This window comes from Lagenorhynchus albirostris, chromosome 16 (genome assembly GCF_949774975.1).
Source record: "Lagenorhynchus albirostris chromosome 16, mLagAlb1.1, whole genome shotgun sequence".
Classification (NCBI taxonomy): Eukaryota; Metazoa; Chordata; class Mammalia; order Artiodactyla; family Delphinidae; genus Lagenorhynchus; species Lagenorhynchus albirostris.
This window is the reverse complement of record NC_083110.1, coordinates 2411177-2426991: the sequence shown is the minus strand read 5'-3', so window position 1 is coordinate 2426991 and position 15815 is coordinate 2411177. Positions and strand designations below refer to the sequence as shown.

The window sequence follows — 15815 nt, the reverse complement described above, 5'->3', positions numbered from 1 at the left end:
CTGGGAGTGCGGGGTCTTACCCACTGGACCGCCAGGGAAGTCCCTTACTCTAAATATTTTTGCAAACCTGATCCTCCCTGCTCTAGTCCAAGGCTCATATAGCTCCCCTCCCCCCAGAATTGGCCCAAAGTCTTTCCTCAGCATGCGGGTCTCCACCTCTGGCCAGACTGACCCAATCCTGTCTCCAAATACCCCAACCTGAGCCTGCCAGACACTCTGCTCATCCTCTTCTTCTGGCATTTAACACGTTCCCCCTGCTCTTAGGTCTCCAGGGCATCAGGGCAACATAGAGAGTTTCTCAGAAAATTCCTGTTGTCAAAGTGGTACACACACACACACACACACACACACACACACACACACACACACACACACACACACAGAGTTCCTAAAGGCCTCTGATGGGTCCTGCACAATTACGCTAAGAGCTCTTCCTGTTTCTCAGATGGCAGCGGAGCAAATTTTGGTTGTCTCAAATAATGGAGAAAGAGGATGCAGAAACAGGGCCTCCAGAAGGTTCAAAACACTCATCGGGGCCATCTTTTCAGCCTCCCCAGTTGCAACCCAAATTGCTAAAGAATTGGTCAGTGTTGTGTTTCCCTGACACATCTGTGGGGCTGTCCAAAGGAAGGTAGTTTTAAAGGCCCAGGAAGAGGGGCAAGGACTCAAGTTCGCCTGGAATGGAACTGGAGAGCCCGGGTAACTGGTAAATAAAATAAGCATTTAAAACACTCTAAAAGCTGTGATGATATTGGCCCTTCAGCCTCTCCCCTGCCCTGGTTTGGAGGGCAGGCTTTGGCTCTCAGCGCCTGGGGCTGGCCAGGGGCGTACTTAGGAGTGGCGTGACCTTGGGCAGGTTAGCCTGTGACGTTGAGCAGGCCGGCAGCTTTAAGCAGCAGCTTCCCCAGCCAACTGTAAAATGCAGCCGGTAATGCTATCTCCCAGGTGACTGTGAGAAGGCAATGAGGATGTATTTAAGTGCCTGGAGTGGGGCCTGGCACATCATAAACACTCCACAGATGATAACGGCTATTATTCCAAATAAGAATAAACATCGGGGGCTTCCCCGGTGGCGCAGTGGTTGAGAGTCCGCTTGCCGATGCAGGGGACGCGGGTTCGTGCCCCGGTCCGGGAAGATCCCACGTGCCGCGGAGCGGCTGGGCCCGTGAGCCATGGCCGCTGAGCCTGCACGTCCGGAACCTGTGCTCCGCAACGGGAGAGGCCACGACAGTGAGAAGCCCGTGTACCGCAAAAAAAAAAAAAAAAAAAAGAATAAACATCAAAAGGTGCAGCAGTAAAAGGTGAACGCATTTTAAAAGTGTGATAAGACATGGTAATCGAGCAGCACCCCTCTCCCAAGAGAGACCATCATCACAGCCCCCAAACACCAGTCAAGTCCATCCTATGAAGACCAAGAGTGACTGTAGCCGCCAGCAGAGCGTATCTATAAAGTATCTCCTCTTTATTAAGTTAAACAATTTTCAAGGATGGTTTCCATCTATAAAATGGACGAAGTACAAGCTCTGTACAGCAGTTCTTTTTAAAAATCAACTGGAAAAAAAAATTACCAAACTATATTTTGAATTTGCAAAACATATCACAGATACCATCATTTTAGCTTTTATGAAGACATAAGAAAGACCAGCACAGAGAAGACAACTAACTTCGCCACGCTTTGCTCCAAGGGCTTTTAGGAAAGGATCTTTACTCGTAAAAACAAGAGTGGGAGAGGGGGACAGTCCCGATGACTAGAAAGTAATGCAGCCACAGTAAGTCACTTTGGCACACTGTGTCATGTAAACATAGCTCACCCAAGGGAGCCCTCCCAGCCCACCTCAGCCCACAATGCCCACGCCTGCCAAGGCCGCCAACCCTACCACCTCAGGGATGGCGGAGCTGCCCCCCAAGGGCCCCGGGGGGACGCACCTCAATGGTACAAAGGTTGGTAAGACTTCTGGGTGGGCAAAGAATTTGTCAAGAACCTGATTAAAATTTGTGTTACTTTAAAGCCAAATTTGTTTTCCGTCCATGGGATTTTTTTCCTAACAGTAGAAGTCGCCTGACAACGGAACCCAGGATCTGGGTGGCTGCTTCCTGCCCCACCTGTGCTGAGCAGCCTTGTACAGGTACCCAGGACTCCCCCTAAGAGCCTACGGGTGGTCACGATCAGCCTCTGAAGATACAGTTGTGCCGAGTTAATCCAGCTACGGCCTCCCGGTCCACCGAAGATACACCTGGTTGGTCGGCAGGGGGCCAAAAGAAGCAGAACAAAGTCACCCAGCCACGCCTCCAGGCCCGAGCCCCCCGTCACAAAGCAAACACATGGGGGGCTTCTGCAGTGGAGGAAGAAAAACCAACGTCCCCTTTCCTAGAAGAAACAGGCAGGAGAGAGCTGCACCTGGCCGAGTGCCAACCTGGCAGAACCTTCTGGGGTCACTTCTCTGTGACCTCCCAGGCCCTCCCAGAGGGGCCTGAAGGTGTGCCCGTGTGACGCCTCCTGGACACGGGGCATCTGTGTGACGAAGTGCTGGGTGAGGGGGGCGCAGGAAGGCAGGAGGGCAGTGACCACGAGAGTGACCGGGGCGCCCCGTGGGGTCTACGGCTGGGCTACCCCTGCGTGTGGGCACCTCGGAGGCAAGGAGGGCTCTGCGGGGACACGCCTGGGTGTCAGGGCCGCGCCCAGGCCGCTCTTCCTGCTTTACTTTTAGTTCACGACCGTCTTGTGGTTTATGCCGACCTGCGCCTCCTAAGCCACAAAGCTCCCGTTTTGTGCCCCGAATCGTCAGCGGCATTGAGCGGGTGTTGTTTGGTTTGCACTTTTCCTACCTCTTGACCCAAAGCCCCTGAGGCAGGCGGGACTGGGCCCAGGTGACCTTCACAGCGGTGCCAGGGCCCTCACCATGAGCCCAGGGCCGCCTGGGACAGCTTCCCACCGTCACTGGGAGCCGGCAGAGGCTTGTTCACTCATTTTATCCTTAAAGAAAAATAACCTAATTTACAAAGACCCAAAGCAATACTCTGTCAAATTACGTAACCCATTCAGGGTTTACAGACACCAAGGGCACGAAAAGTGGATGCCGACACCGAGCAGGACACGACTTCCAGCTGAAGCCAAACCGAGATGCCGCCGGGGTCCGGGCCTCGGGGCAGGGCGAGCCTCCCGGGGTGGCGGCCACAGCAGGACCTACCCACCTATAAGGCTCCGGGGGCAAAGGAGGCGCTTCCTCCCTCGGGCGCCGAAGGGCTCAGCCCCTCCTCCTGACGCTGTGATCCGCTTTGTGGACAACTTACAGGATGAGGGTGACCTACAGAAACCATAGGAACTGACCGTACATTCCTTCTTCATACATGTCTGTGTGCAGTGTCCCACCACAGCAAAGTTCATATCCAAAGAGAGCAGGTACGCCACGTGGAAGGGGGTCTGCACCGGGAAGACAGCTGGGAGGGCGGGGCAGGGCAAACGCCGTGACGTGACCGTGACCCGGATGGAAACCGGACGTGCTATCCGCGGATCCGAGTGGAGGCTGGAGAGCTCCGCTCGCTGTGCTGCGGCCGCCGCCCCTTCCCTCCCGGTCCTGCCGCCCGCAGGCGTGGGGCTCCCGCATCCATCCGCGTGGTGCGGGGCGGGGAGAGGCGGCGGGGCCCGGGGTCGGGGTGGGCCAGCTCCTCCCTCCTCGCCGCCCCGGTGCCGCCCGCCCCGCGCCGAGGTCCTCCGACCTTCAGACCGTGATGGAATACTGAGGTATATAGTTTCTCCAAAAGTTTAAGAAACAGAATCAATAACGTCGGGCTCGGTCGGGCTCGTCGTCGGGCCCGACGGCGCGGGAGGACGCGGGCGGCTCGCTCTACTGCTGCAGGTTGAGCGAGAACTTCCACTGCTGGGACAGCGCGGGGCCGCACACCTCCACGCTCAGGCCACCGTTCTGCGCCCCGCGGCTGTCCAGGCACAGGTTGCTGCCCACGTGCCGCAGCTTGGAATTGCCCTCGATCTGCTCCCATTTCTGCAAAAGACAGGAGAACACCTTACAGCAGGGCCGTCGCCAGGAGAGGGCACAGCGGGGCTGCTCTCAGGGTCTGCTGGCTGCACTCACCACAAGGTCTCTGACCAGGACGGACGGGCATCCGCAGCAGCCCGGGTGAACCACGCACCTCAGACTGGGACCTGAACCCACGCGGCTGGAACTCCAACCCGGCCAAAACCCACAGGCTTCCAGCTGAGATCACACTTCCCTTCTCCGGGTCTTGGTGTCTCATCGCAGAAACAATTCAGCGAGAGACAAAGTGACAGATGGGTAAGAAGTGGATTTATTCAGAGAGACACACACTCCACAGACATTGTGGGCCATCTCAGAAGGCGACAGTGGCACCAGGGTCTGGGGTTGTCCGTTTTTATAGGGGTGGGTCATTTCACAGGCTAATGAGTGGCAGGAGTATTCCAGCTGTTTGCGGGAAGGGGCGGGGATTTCCAGGAACTGGGCCGCCGCCCTCTTTTTGACCCTTGTGGTCGCTCTTGGAACTGTCATGGCGCCTGTGGGTGTGTCATTTAGCTTGCTAATGTGTCACAGTGAGCGTATACTGAGGCTCAAGGTCTAGTGGAAGTCGACTCGTCCGCCATCTTGGACCCATTTGGTTCTAATCAGTTTATATCGTGTCCTCGGGCTATGTCATTCTTTCAAAGGTTGTGCCCTGCCCCCTTCCCTCCTGTTTCACGGGGACAAAACAGGGTCCGCTGAGGGCCCAGGAAGAAACCAGCACTCTCTGCTTGGTTTGCAGCCCCAAACCTCATCTCCGGGCCCTGCTGGAGGCCGCTTCCCTGACCCATCCTTCACCCTCTTCGGGCATCTCCTCGACCAAGCCCCATGCTTGGGCCCCCGCCCCTCCTCGGTCTTAAGGACTCGACACATGGGGGAATTTCCTGCAGAGACTTGGCATTCTTTCACAAGACGGCCTCATCTGCGGATATTTCCCCTCGAGGAAGCAGCCACAGGAACCAGGTCAGCTCCAGGAGGGCCCAGGCTGCCTGCCCCTGGCTGTTGAAAGCAGCCCTGCTGAGGCCGGTGCCGGGCCCGGGCCCCTCAGCGTGCCCGCGTACACGTAGGGCCTCGTGCTGCGCCAGAGGGATGGGGTGAGGCCAGTGGGAGGGAAAGGGATGCTTGTGTGGACAGAATGCCCTGCTGCGGAGACCACCTCTCCACTGTCTGTCTCTGCACCCTCTCCACCTTGGCGGCTGTGGAAGCCTGTCCCAGCTACCCTAAGTCCCCGAGCGCTACCTGCCGAGTTCTGTGTGTGCCACCCGTACAGTCCAGGGCGTAGCGCCTTTGTACGCCTGTGGGTACGCACCTGTGCCCCACTAAACCCAAACCGGCCAGGCAAAGCAGCGAACAGGCCCACAGCCCAGCCGTGGGAAACCTGAGGGCCTCTCATGTTGTTTATCCCCATGTAAAAATCTCGAATGTCTGTTCTTTACAAAAAAAAAAAAAGGAACATGCTTTTTTCTTACATAAGCTCTCCCTTCATTAATGCAGTCTGTGATTCTAGTTAATTTTTTACACTGTATGCACAGAAGCTCCCTTCCGTTGGTATTTTTGCAAATCCTTTGGACGTCGTGGAATTACATTTTCTTACTCTTGCTTTCCTTTCCCCCTTGACTCTGCAAATGCACACCTAACACAAACACACAGATGTGCCTGGAAAGCCAATGTTCCAACTGGCAAGAGGAGTGCAGCTTTGAGACAGAACCAGCCGAGAAGCCTCCTCTCAAAGGGCAAGTGAATGGGGTGCAAAGGAGGCAAAGCAAGGCAGGGAGGGGCCCTGCAAGGACGCCCCCGTGGGGACCCTGGGCCGCCTGTGAAGTCAGCCTGCCGGCCTGGAGTTTCTGCCAACAGTGAAACGCAGTGCAATCCGATGGGCACAGGGAGAGGGGCCGCCCGTCACCTGCCCATCACCTCCTCCTTCATTCCTGTTCCCTCTTTGCTGCCATTCCTCCTGCGCTGTCATACGCTGCCAACGTCCACGTGTCACTGAGTGGCCAGGGCTTGCCTGACAAAGAATCTGGAATGGGTGGACTTTGACTCCGTTCCCTGGGGAGCGCTGCCTGTGTCACAGCATCAGCCAGGTGGAAGGCCTCAACAACGCCCAAACCCCAGCTCCGTCCGTGGGAGGCGGCCTCGGCAGCCCGGAGTCCTGGGCCCAGACGGCTGTGGTGGGGTGGGCAGATTCCCAGATGCAGAGGCTCTACTGAAAGGGCCACACGTTCTCTACCAGGCAAGGAAGGGCTCGGGCTTGACAGGTTAAGAGATCCCCACTTATGTTCACCACACACCCAGAAGAGCTCATTGTTTGCAGGCCTTTCTCCCTCTTATGACGTGAGCCCTTCAGGGTGAGAGCCAGAAGGTGGCAGGAACACGTCAGCCCTTGGCGTACAGCAAGCTCTCACTGAAGGAGACCCCTCCAGAGATGGAGCATCTGTCTGTTCTTAACGAAGGTTTGGAGCCCGGATAAAGTCATCACTCTATCCCTCCTTTACCCTAGACGCCCCTGCCTTTACAGCCGGGGCAGGGCACCTGGCCCAGCACCTCGCTCACCCGACGCAGGTCCCAGGAGGCTGGGGCTGGGGACAGTGGCCTCCGTGTTTACCAGCCCCTCTCCTTCTCACTCGGGAGCCACAGCTGTCAACACAGATGGGCATTGAGGGACCTGCTGGGGTTCTGCAGAGCAGGGCGGGGGGCACCCGGAAGCAGGCGGTGGGGGCAGGGACAGAGGAGAGACGGCCCTTTTCAAGTGTTTCCTGACAACTGGGCTCCAAGCAAGGGACCTTGGTGTGGGCCTCGGTGCTCCTGGGGGACCCTGGGCCTCAGCTTCCCTTCTGTGAAAGGAGTGGTGGGTGGGAAGCCCACGTGGGCTCCCGGCTCCAGCCAGCCCCAGGCCTCAGTTTCCCCAGACCCGTGAGTCTCGTGAGGAGGGACGGAAGAGGACAAGCCCGGCTCCCCGTGTGGGCACGTGGGAAAGTCCTTTGGGGGTTGCACTAGCCACTCCCCCTAGGCCCAAGAAAGGCTCTGCCCCCAAGGTACCCCCAGGGCGCAGGTCAGAGAAAACCGGCCAAAGAGGTAAACACAGGTTCTGAACCGTTTGGAAAAAAGTAACACGAGTGTGCGTGTAATGTTTCATCCAGTTGCACCTTAATCGTTTACAATTTGTAAACTTAAAAAGGAAAAATACTTAATGAATAAACAAAAACGCGCGGAATTTCTCTTTAATATGGCCAGTGGTGTGGGGAAGAGAATGAGAACATACTCGGAAATAAGCCACAGCAGGCCTCTGGCTTCAGAAATAAAGGCCGCTTTATATATATTTTTATAAAATATAGGCCTTCCTTTCGGGCTTGGGGGGTTCGTCAGCAATGGAAGTGAACCGGGGTGAAACACCTCCTCTGGAGACATTATCATGAACCTCAACACCTTTTCTAGGCTGGTTTGTAGGTCAGTGTTTCATTAACTTCTCGTGAGTAAAGTCAAACATTTTCATTTTTAAAGCCAAGCTGAACTCTGGCTGGCTCGGGCCAGCACTGCTCCTGGTAGGGTGCACTGGCTGGGCTGCACCAGCTACAGAGAAGCCAGGGGCCAGGGACACCGCTGGTCACCCCACCCCCTCCTGGACCAGGGGTCTGTGCCTCCACGCAGGGGTCGGTGGCGTGCTGACCCACGCACGCTGGCCACCAGCATCCCCGTCCCTTGGGTGCTCTCGGGCATCACCAGACAGAGCCTTTCTGGGCGCAGTACCCACAGCTGGGCACGAGGGCCACGTCTGAGGAAGGGCCCCGCCCGGCTCAGCTGGCCGCCAGGGTGAGGGGAGCCGCCTCTGGTGTTGGGACCACCCCCTGCCCCAGTGCCCAGCCTAGGAGGCCCTTACAGACCCGCGAAGGAGCTGAACACGCAGCCTCAAAGCACAGCCCTGCCTCTGCAGGCTGTTAGAGGACAGACCAAACATAAACAGATGGATGCAGGCGGGGAGGAATAATAACCAGGACGGTGACCTCCCGGCAGAAGGACCAGCCCGCGCCCTGCGCCCCTCAGGCATCCCAGCGCTCGCCAGGGGCTCCACGCGGGGACGCAGAACAGCGCGAGTCAAAAGGTGCCGCCTGTGAACAGCCAGCGTCCCCGCTGGGATCCAGGCCCTGGGGGCGGGGGAGCTGGGCCTGCTGGGCTGGCCCCCGGCCGGCACCTACCTGCCGGCTGTCGTTCTCCCGGCAGCCCTGCAGCTTTATGAGGGAGCCAGGCGCCCGGTCCACCACGGTCAGGCACAAGTCCATGTGCTTCACCGACTTCTCCTTGGTCAGGGCCCACTCCTGCAACACAAAGCCAAGGTCAGGGCTCGGCCCGCGGGGCCGCGGGGTGAAGGATGCCACAAGGAAGGGCCCCGGAGGGGACGGCACGCGGGGAGCAGGCTTCAGAAGCCCTGACCAGCTCAGGGCCAACAAAGGACTTTGTGCCTAAGAGCCAAGTCTCCAGCCGGGGGTGTCGGGGAGCCTCATGACTGACTGAGCACTCGGCCAACAGTAGGAAGAACTTAAGCCCAGACGCAGGTGAGAGCTCCACACCCCATGTCCCGTCATGCATCGCGGGCTGTGAACGCTGCAGGTCCAGCTTGGCTACCCCCAAGGGGGACGGTTCAGGGTCGGCATTTCCTTGGACTGGCTGCCCCGACACGGGTGTGCTTTGGAAACAGCATTTGTGACTGTGGCTTGTCACGTGTGAAGTTACAGACCACGTGCCTCATCACTGAGCACTAAGCTGGCCTACCGATGCTCGGGACGCTCTGTGAGGTCCCCAGGATTGGATCCAGTATTGCACCCTGGGTGCCTGTGATGTGCCTGGCACTGTTCTAAGCCCTTCAACAGCAGCCCTGTGAGAAGCTACTATTATCTCCATTTTACAGATGAGAAAACTGAGGCAGAGAGTGCTGAAATACCTTGCCTATGATCTTAAAAGATAGACACACGTCCCTTAAGAGCTGAGAGCGGAACTACGTATTCTGAACACGAAACAAAAGCGTCTGAAAGGGCAGGAGGCCGGGGAGGGGACACGATGGGTGAGTGGGGTCACAGGGTGGAAGGCGGGAGAGGAGGTAGGGAGCCTGCTCTTGGCAGGGCTATGGCGGAGACAGGAGGGTGAGGCTTCTGACCGGCACTCGAGGACTTGACCCTTGCAAAGGGATAAAACCCACGCGAGCCCTCAGGATCTAGAAGCAGCGACGCCTCTTCCAACTCAGAATCCCACAGGGGGTGCCCTCCCCATGCCCCGCTTCTGCTGGACATCCAGGAAAGCTGCTGCAAGTCATCTGTCCATCCGTCTGTCCATTCATCCACCCACTGACTGTCCGCTGAGCGCCTGCAATGACTCAGACTCCTGGCAGCAAGCACACAGGCCAGGCCCTGCCCCCTGGAGGCTCCCTCCCCTGTGGGAGGGCGGGTATCACACTAGTGCTTGTGTCATGTAACTTTAGGCACGATTAAGTGCTAGGGAGACGTTGTTTTTCTTTTTTCTGTCCTCAGGGGACAGAGCTAAGGGAAGGAATACAGAACGTTCCGTTCCGAGAAGCCTCACTGCTCAGTACCTGAGTCACCTTGGAGCAGACGCTCTGTTATCAAGAAAGCATTAACTGCCCGTTCTTATTAGTCATCAATTTTATACACATCAGTGCATACATGTCAAAAAAACAACTAATACTAGAACTTTCTTTCGGTTATTTGTATGGAAATATGTTAATATAAATGTTTCAGACATTACATGAAATTTCTAAAAATCTTATATGTTCTGTTCTGGTATAATGTTAGAAGTCATAATTCTAGTTATTACTTTAAAATGTATACCTCAGAAATAACTAAATTTCCTTGTCAATTGCATTATTATGAACTTTCATCAAATCTTAAAAGAAGAAAGCAATGACACCTGGAGGCCACACGCGCACCCCTCCCCCAGCCAGCGGTGAGACACAGGTCCAGCTGGGAGGGGTGGGCTCGGGTCACTGTCCAGGAGAGGAAGGGCAAGCCCCTTGGCCTGTGGGCAGCCTTCCTTGTCCCCTAACAGGGAGTCAGACTGGGCAGTCCCCTCAGCTTCAACTTTCTCACCTTTTTTTTTTTTCACGGGCCCAGCCGTTCCGCGGCATGTGGGATCCTCCAGGACCGGGGCACGAACCCATGTCCCCTGCATCGGCAGGTGGACTCTCAACCACTGCGCCACCAGGGAAGCCCTCTCACCTTTTAATTAGGGTTTCTCCAAGCGTACTCTGTGAGGAATTCTATGAAAAGTTGGTTCTAGGTCAAGTAAATTAGGGAAACACTGCATTTGGACCCCGCATCTCTCTTGCAGATTCACTAGTAGCCTACCAAAGGCTCTGAAAGGTCCTGCCCAGCCTATTTTCCACCGTTGCCCAAACTCGGACGCCCTGTGCACACCTGTGTCCACCTGTCCCTGGGGGGCTCTTGGCTCTGAGTCTGCAGTGCCTCGTCAGAAGGGCCACATGCCGGGCCCTGAGGGTTGGTTCCAATCTTCCACAATGTCCTCTTTCCACAGGGGGGTGGGGCGGAATGGGGTGCTTTCAAAGCACCACCAGGTACCACAGAGGTCCCAGGAAGGAGCAGACCATCTGTGTGATCCAGTGACAAAAAGACCCCGTCCCCACTTGGGTAAGAGGAGTGACGGGTGGGGTGACTCTGTACGGAGAGGGGTTTTCGGTTGTTCTTGGAAGCAGGTGTTGGAAGGTATTGGGGGGGCTGCTGATCCCCAGTGAAAGCTCACGTCTGAATGTTGCTACAACCTTCTTGCTATGGCGTGCTTCATTATTTTAAAGCAGGCTTTACACTGAATTCCAGAAAAACGAACTCAGCTCTGCAAACAGCAGAGCGAGCTGCACTTTCTTCTTCTGGCGCATTTCAGCGATCTGAATTTGCAAAACAAAGTGCACGAATATTTAAGAAACGCTCCTTTGAGCTGCCACTCTTAAAGATCCCCGTTTCCTGTGTTCTGCTGAGGCCCAGCCAGAAACCAGATGACACTCCTTTTTCTTCCAGGGCATGGGCCCGATTTACCATAAGAAAATGCTGTTTACCCCTCGCTTCTCATCCCCAGGACCCACTTGCCCTCAGTTCAGACGGGACTCGCTCTGGAAGGTTCGCGAGGGTACCACCTGGTGCAGCCGCCGCGGCCCTGGCTTCCTACCTCCACAGGATGCTTCCCCGGGGCCCCAGCCGCGCGTGGCTAAGCGAATTACAGTTAAACAAAGTGAGAACTGTACATCCCGTCACACTCGCCACCCACAGGTGGCTGGTGGCTGCTGTGCTGGGTGGTGCAGATCTAGAACGTTCTCGTCAGCACACAGAGGACTACTGGGCGGCCTGATCTCGGAAGTGGCTCGCTGGCCCAGACTGGTCCTCGGGGGACGGCGGGGCTGGAAGCGGCGCACCACCTCGCTGTGACCTGCCCCTGCATCCTTCCTGCTGGGAAGCCCTCCTGCCCAGCGCTCACGTGGGGTCACCCACCCTGGGGACTTTCAAATACCCTGATGCTCTCTGACCCCAGACTCATGAAATTAGGCCATCCGGGCGGGCGACCTGGGACCCGTGTTTCCCAGAAGCTCTTCGGCTCTTCCGCTGACAGCCAAGGAGGTCATCTGCCTGGGACAGCGGCCAGAGCCGGCTGGGGGCTGCCCCCTCCCCGTGCCTCGCTTGTCTAATCTACCAGGCCTGGGCCACGCCGGGCAGCTGCGAAGACAGCACCACCAAGACACAGGAGGCCAAGAGTCCGGGGCTGCCGTCTGCTAGGATGCTCCTCGGGAGGATGGGGTCAGCCAGCTTCACACAAAGACAGGCGCCCTTTTGAAACGGTTCTATTTAAAGGAGGCTCTGGGATACACTGAGTTAAAGAGCCTTTGTTTAAAACGGCCGGCCCCCCCAGTAGATGAGCGCTCCCAGCATTGCCCGGCCATTTTGGGGCACGAGGCCCTCATTTTACCAAATACCTGTTACTGTCTCACGGGAAAAGCACCTTCTAGAGCCCTGTTCTTCTGGGACACACAGGCCACGGCTGGGCCTGTCAAGCCCTCACTTACCTCCCTCCTTTTCCACGAGGACCGAGGGGGTGGGCGTTTCAGATCTAAGCTTCTACCATCTAATAGGCAGCCCTGGCGGCTGTGGTTAAGCGTCGGTGAGCAGGGACACGGGCAGGTGCAGACGCAGACAGGGGCCCTGGGAGGAGCACACGGCCAGGCAGGACAGAGGGGGCAGGAAGGCGATGGGGAGGGGGGGCCACCTGGCCCTGCAGCCGCAGACAAGCCCGCCGAGGCGGAAGGCAGCTCCAGGAGGATGTCCCCTCTGGCCCCAGGCCGGCTGTGAGGGGGCAGCCATCGCAGGAGGAGGGTGGCAGGGGACATATGGCCTCAGGCCCCCTTCCCTGGTGCCCCCGTGCACATACCTGGTTCCCCCCAGCGTTGTGACACTCATAAACTCCGACAACGCCGTCAGCAAAGTGTCCCAAAGTGTCCAGGCAGTTGGTCCCCTGCTGCAAGGCCCCAAAAGCTATATCCTGGTGGTCGGGAACCCTGGAGCCAAGGAGAGAGTCACTCGCTGGGCTCGAGGGCCGCAGGCTCCGTGCCTGCGCCCCACCCCGCCCCGTGCTCAGAGCCCTTGCCTCACGACGGGGCCGGGCGGCAAGAAGGCTGCCCCCAGGCCACGTGCCCCCAGCGCAGGCCCGGCCGTGCCCCGAGACAGCACGGCTCTGAGCCTCTCGACTCCTAACCCTAAGTGCAGGTTTTAAGTCTAAGCATTCTTTCTATCTCGTACCAGGGACAGTTTTCGGGAAAGAAAAAGCCCCTTGTCTCATCAGGGTTAGTTGACAGGCATTGAGGAAAGCAGTTAATGTGGTCACATCCTGCTGCCTGGAACTTTCCAGTAGACTCAGGATTGGCCTTTATCTAATAGAGGGGAGACCACAGGTGGGTCTGTCGGGTGGCCTAGTATAAACAGGGCAAGGCAGCACAACGGGGGGACGGGGCAGGCTTCGAGCCCGGGCCCCGCCCTGGCCGCGGACCAGCCGTGCGCCAGCCAGGCGCATCCTCTCCAGCCCCGTGCCCGCTTCGCACGGTCCTTCCCCGCAGGGCCGCCGCGAGAGCCATGGAGCACCGCACCCCGGCACTCAGCGCAGGGCCGGGCCCGCAGGAAGCAGGCAGTGGACGGCAGCAGGTGTCGCTGACACACGCGAACATCAGGCTGGCGCCCCCCTTGCCTGGCACGGACAGGGCAGCAGGTCCACCCACCGCCGTGGCGTGAACGCTTGAGATGTGGTCTCAGGTGGTGCAGGGCCCAAAGTCGCCCCAAATCACAGGGGCCTCAGGGCGAAACCGTGCTTTAATGTCACTGCATCGGGCGTCTCGTCACCAAGTCACAGGCCACCGTGACAGCAAAAGCGAAGTGGGCGCCGTTAGGGGCTGGAGCCCACTGCTGTGAAGCCCCTGGCCGACCAGGGGAGAGGCAACGGCCGGGGGCGCCCCAGGGTGATGTCCTTCCCCTCGGGGCACGGGGCGCACGGCCTCCCTTTAAAAGCACAGGGAGCCAAAGAGCGACGGGAGTGAACAGCAGGGGACAGGCTGCGGGACGCGGCTCTCAAATCTCTGCGACAAGGGCTCTCAAGGGCCCGTCAGCACGCAAGAGGATGGTGGTGACTCCTGCAGACACAGACCCCATGCTCGAGACACGCGACCTGCTATAAGGTGCGCTGGAATATTCGGAAAAAGGGATGTGCCGCTTGGAGGCAAAACCCGTCCGGCAAAAGCCCTTTAAGAAGAGGAAATTCAGGTGCAGCCTGAAGCCCGCAGACCGGCAGGTCCTCCGAGCGCTCCCTCAGGCCTCGAGCGGGCAGTCCTTTAAAAGGACAGGCCAGGTGAAGAGGGCAGCTCAGGAGTATTTCTGTGTCATCAGTCCTCGTGGAGGGGAGCAGGGGGCCAGCGTGGTCACTCCCGTGACACGTGAGGTCAAAACCAGCCTGGAGGAGGGGGCACCCCGGGCAGGCCATCCTCCGGGCCTCTGCCGGGCACCGTCACCCGCTGGCCCATGGGTGGGGAGGGGATGGAGCTGGTTTAGCCTGGGGTCTCCAGGGCAAGAGGAGCCGGGAGGGTGAGGCCCGGGCCGGGAGGGCCTGAGGGCTGGAGGCACAGGGCACCCCTCGGGAGGCTGGGGGCTGCCCCTCTGGCCACTCACGGAGCCCCGTCATCTCGCCAGGGGGACGAGCTGCATGAACTGACACCTGGGAGGGTTTCCAGGTCTGTGAGGAACAGGGTGGGGGCGGCCTGGGGACAGCGCTGGGGCCCTGCTCCCAGCCTCTCGCCCCGAGCATGGTCTGCACTCCACCACCTCCAGGCCCCGCGCCCACTGGCAGAGCCTGGCCCCGGGGCCTCACCTTAGCTCTGGGTAGACATTTTCCAGGTACCATTTGAAAGGCTTGCAGCTAAGTTTCTTCCTGAGCTCCAGTCGGCTCTGAATACTGCAGAAGGGGACAAGATTTCTTTATAAATGCAAAGAACAGACGGGCGCTACGTCAAAGCCGGAGATCTGCCGATGAGACAAGAGCTGGGGCAGGCGGTGGAGACCGGACCATCCACACCTCTGTCCCCAGGACCCCGCTGTCTCCCAAGCACCTCCCGAGAGGGCCCTCGCCGGCCTTGGGTAGGGCCCCCCTTTAACACCTGGTGGCTCTTCTCAACTCTGGCCACAGAACGCTGCTTGGGGTGTGGGCTGACCACCCTGCTGACACACACACACACACACACACATGCACGCACATGCACGGATCCCAGGCAAAGCAGCAAGACAGGGCACGAGTCACACTTACTTTCCATACGGGACGTTTCTGGCAGAAGGCACTGCTGCGTAATAGAAGTTTTTGTATTCGTCCATCCAGACCTCTGCTGCCCGGCGGGTGTTACTAGAAACAAAACACATCTCCTTGAGCTGCGCGTTGCCATCCTTCTGTCAGCGGCGTCCTGTCTGCACCGAGGAAGTGCTGCTGGGGAGGGTGCTTTGGCGGGGCGGGGGGCCTGGTGGCCCGGCGGTGGTGCTTGCGCGGAGCAGCAAGGGCAGGCTGCTCCCCAGCCCCCGGGCTGTATCGGGGTAGCTGGCGTTCCCAGGCGCTCACTGAACAACAGAACCCGCATCCTCATCTTTCACAGAACACACATTGTCACAGAGCACAAGTCCAAGTCAGAATTACAGCACAGGCAGGTATGTTACAGCAGGGGCTGCGCAAAGGACAGAAGTGGATCACTCTGCAGTAACTCTCACTGTGCATCCGCAGAAGGCTGGTGCCAGGGCGCACGGCCAAGAAATCCCTGGCCTCTGCTCTGCAGCCCTTCTCAGGCGGCTGCGATAGAGCTACTACTGGACAGCTCCGGGGAGAAGCTAAGAGCACACCACAGTTACTCTAAAAATTACTTTTGGCAGAGCTGAGCTGAGGGACTGTCCTGTTTGGACCAGGAATAGTGGGGGACAGCAGTGTGTGCCCCACATCTGGGGTTCTTACTGCCCTGCGCCGGAAGGGGAAAGATGGAACAGGCTCCTCTAGAAGGCCAGAGGCATCCGTGCTTACATCTCACAGCTGTGGAGAGTACCATGACCCACGATCAGCAAGGCCACCGGGACAAGCTGCCTTCGAGTGTGTGACATGTACTAAAGGCTGCCACGCACACACGGCATCAGTGTCTTCTCCTGCCGGAGCTCTCTTTAGAGCATCTGTGAGGCAGCGTTACGACAGTGAGTCTGTGATCCGTAC

The 15815-nt window shown here is 58.2% G+C and overlaps 1 protein-coding gene across 2 annotated transcripts in view; it reads right to left on the bottom strand.

Annotated features, from left to right (window-relative positions):
- Positions 1–1441: 1441 nt before the first annotated feature.
- The window catches only part of GALNT2 (polypeptide N-acetylgalactosaminyltransferase 2), a 181086-nt gene continuing 166712 nt past the window's right edge, over positions 1442–15815 (bottom strand). Inside the window, exons 12-16 of one of the 2 annotated variants that reach the window (XM_060125516.1) lie at positions 14880–14972; positions 14448–14531; positions 12468–12594; positions 8225–8344; positions 1442–4001 (exon numbers count right to left, since the gene is read on the bottom strand). In XM_060125516.1, coding sequence (XP_059981499.1) covers positions 3846–4001; positions 8225–8344; positions 12468–12594; positions 14448–14531; positions 14880–14972 — 580 coding nt within the window. In that variant the 3' untranslated portion in view covers positions 1442–3845. The remainder of the gene's footprint in view (positions 4002–8224; positions 8345–12467; positions 12595–14447; positions 14532–14879; positions 14973–15815) is intronic. The other variant, XM_060125517.1, reaches the window with a different exon arrangement.